General features: G+C 34.4%; 1 protein-coding gene across 1 annotated transcript; it reads right to left on the reverse strand.

Annotated features, from left to right (window-relative positions):
- Window positions 1-1,036: 1,036 nt before the first annotated feature.
- On the reverse strand, window positions 1,037-1,420 carry LOC140884618 (auxin-responsive protein SAUR50-like). Its single transcript, XM_073291419.1, has one exon. It carries the CDS (start codon window positions 1,418-1,420, stop codon window positions 1,100-1,102), a length of 321 nt encoding a protein of 106 aa, XP_073147520.1. The 3' UTR covers window positions 1,037-1,099.
- Window positions 1,421-3,361: the final 1,941 nt, after the last annotated feature.

Genomic DNA, 3,361 nt, shown 5'->3' on the forward strand with positions numbered 1-3,361 from the left:
TTGTTATTAATTAAGATATCAAATGTTAAGAGAAAGTCTTTAATTATTTAAGTCCATTGGTAAATTTAGGGCTGAGATACCGAATTAAAATACCGTTTTTCGGGATATCGTACCGAATTTTTCTCGATATATAGACATTTTTTTGGTATATCTAATTTTTTTTTGTTTTCTGTACGGTATTAGTATGGATTTTTTCCATATCAGAATTTCAAAATTTTGATAACGGTACCAGTATGAATTTTTTTCATACCAATATTTTTGATACGGTATACCGAAAACTCATCATTTGTTGATAATTGTAACAACGTGAGCGTTCAATGAATTCGATCACTGTTTGGGCGTATGATGTAGGTATCTGATAGACACCATAAGATGTTCATATGGTGTCACAAATTAAAGCTTAAAAATAGACGTTTGGAATATCATATATATATATATTTATTTATTGTTAGAAGTAAGTAATAAAAATCAAACACGAAGAAAAACAAGAAACCGTTTTTCATGTGAAATATAGAGTGACCAATTGATCATCCCCAAAAATACCAAGTAATTACAACCACGCAGCTTGAACCGCGGTCGGGTAAAAAAAATATCAAAACTTCAATTGAATTCCTAACTTTACATACGTCACTAAAAACCCAAATTCATTGGTTTTTTGCTTAGCTGATATAAAAAAAATAAATAAAAACTAAAATAGAAAAAAGTAGTAGATAAAGAAAATTACAGCTAGCTAACTAGCGCGCGGCAACTAAATAAGGTAATAAAATATATATAATATAGTAGTCTAACAGGTCTTGTGAATTCTATATACATATAATTGTATATATTAATCTTGTGAAATCATGAGATTGCTAAATTTTTTTTATGATTATAATCCTCTTGTGTTTTCAAATTTTGTGCATAAATATCTCTGAAAATACGTACGGACAATGACTTATGTGCTCAAATTTTAAAAATACAAAAAGATATGTGCTCGAGTTTAAAAAAGCACAGAGAGCTGGTAAATCATTATTTTTTCATTTTTCGCAATCTCGTTATTTCACGGTTAATGTATGCAATTACCCATTCTATATATATATATATATATATATCTATCTATCTACCTAAGCGAGGATGTTAGAGCCTGGAACAGGTTTTCATCACAAGGAAGAGTGAGGCCGTTTTCGTGGTCGAAGCCGAACTCTTCCTCGGCAAGCTGCAAAAGGCTCTGAAACTCAGGCCGGCTGAGGAAGGAGATGGGGACAATGAATCTGCTCCTGTTCTTTCCCACGTACACCACGAAATGGCCCTTGGGGACATCCACTGGCAGCCCTTCTTCTCCGTCGCCGCCTTGCGATCGCTTCCCTAAGCTCGAGCAACGCCTCACGATTTGCTTGATCACCGCTTTCTGTGACATTTTGTTCGATTTCTTGATTGCCATTTTAGCCCTTTTTTCTTCGGCTTTTCGGTTGGAGATCGAAAATGTGTATATATATATAATAATAATATGATTTGTTAGAAGATTTAATATAATGGTTTGATGTTGAAAATATTGCATGTGGTTGTGGGGTAAAGAGATCGACCAGGAGGGTGAACATGATGTTGGTATTGTAATCAAACAATATGATTTTACCCAATATTGTTGGGTCTCATCAAGACAATTGGGTCCCCTTTTTCTCGAATTAAATTGACTTTTAACCAACGGCTTGGACTGAGACGAGCTAGAAAAATTAATTTCGGTGATGGGGTGAAAATTAAATAATTTTTTTAGAAATATAATTTCTAGTAATCCGCACCTTGTTTTACGAAATTAAATTGTAAAACATGATTAAAAATCATAATCTTCATTGGTCAAGTGCTTAATCAGATCAAAAATAGGAAACATGACTTCGGAACTACCGAGGAGTTCGGAACATCCAAACTCCAGATTGGAAGATCCGAACAGGGTCGGAGGCACTGTTCATGTTCGGAAGCTAAGGGTGTAGGTTGGAAGATCCGAACCGCATGATCAGAACGTCCAATCAGATTTATGCCATGCAATTAATGAGGTGTCAATATCGTGGTTTTTCTTTGGAAAAGTGGGAATTAGCAAGCAAATATGTGAATTCTTACATAGATAGAGGTCAAGGAGAGGTGAAGGAAGTGTTGGATTTAAGTTATGATGAATTACCATATCAACTTAAACCTTGTTTTCTTTCTTTGCGGTTTTTACAAGAACACTACAAAAAAAACACAGCGAACTTGCGATGGTTTCTAAAAAGTGTTGCAAAAATATGCGACGGTTTTTTAAAAATTGTCGCAATTGCGAAGTTTTATTTAAATTGTAGCAATTTTTTTGCCACGATTTTACAAAATCGTCGCAAGTGCGACGATTTTTAAAAACCGTTGAAAATGAGACGATTTAAAATAAACCGTAGAAAATTGTTTGCTACGGTTTTTTATGAACCGTCGCAATTTCCACGATTTATAAAAAAAACCATCGCAAATTGTAGTCAGTGATATTGGTCAACTGTCTCACTTAAACATATGGACATTGTTGGGGATCGTGTGTGTGTGTGTAGAGGGGGGGGGGGGGGGGTGAATACACACTCTAAAAATATTTGACTCTTAATGCAATATGGTTGAGCAAATGTTATGTAATGCCCCGTTTTTATCTTAATTGATGGTATTTGAGATATTCGGTGATTTTAGAATTCGAGAGGCGACTTTTAATTAATCAGGGACCTTTTTGCAATTTTTAGAAATTTCAGGGATTAAAATGCAAAATTGAGTTTTGTTATATGTGTGGCTTTGACTTAGCCATTATATTCATTCTCCTTCATCCTCTTCAACGTGCCATCACCATGAGAGGCGACCAAAAGGCTTCCAAACTTTTGTGATTTCCATTTTAGCTCAATCCGTCCGACAGAATTTATTTTTGAGTTGATATCTTCGATCACAGCGACGAGTGCTCCGTTTGAAAGTAAGTTTATCTTAATTCTGAGAGGTTTGAATTTTTGAATGCCTTTAGAATTGATTTATATTCGGAGAGGATGATGTTGAGATAGCTGTGATAGTATATCTAAGACGGTTCGAAAATCTATCGACGATTGAATTTGATTTGAATTTTCTTATGATTTTCGAAATTGTGGATTTTGAGATGTGTTGGGATTGATTTGGAATGGATGTTTGTTGATTGAAATGAGTTTATTTGATTCATATTATGTTGTCTGCATTTTCGGTTTGTTAGAATATAGCCGTTATGCCGTCAGTTTGAGTTTTGGAAATATCGTTTCGATGTTTTGATTGTACCAAGTTTGATGAGGTTTTGATACCGATATTGATCTTGTGACTTCTTATTTAGATTGAATCGAAGTCAGTGGAGTTGTGAGATTGCAGCTTT

Source organism: Henckelia pumila, chromosome 2 (genome assembly GCF_033568475.1).
Source record: "Henckelia pumila isolate YLH828 chromosome 2, ASM3356847v2, whole genome shotgun sequence".
Lineage (NCBI taxonomy): Eukaryota > Viridiplantae > Streptophyta > Magnoliopsida > Lamiales > Gesneriaceae > Henckelia > Henckelia pumila.

Coding starts and splice junctions, on each gene's coding strand:
- LOC140884618 (XM_073291419.1), bottom strand. CDS start 1,420: ATGGCAATCAAGAAATCGAACAAAATGTCACAGAAAGCGGTGATCAAG.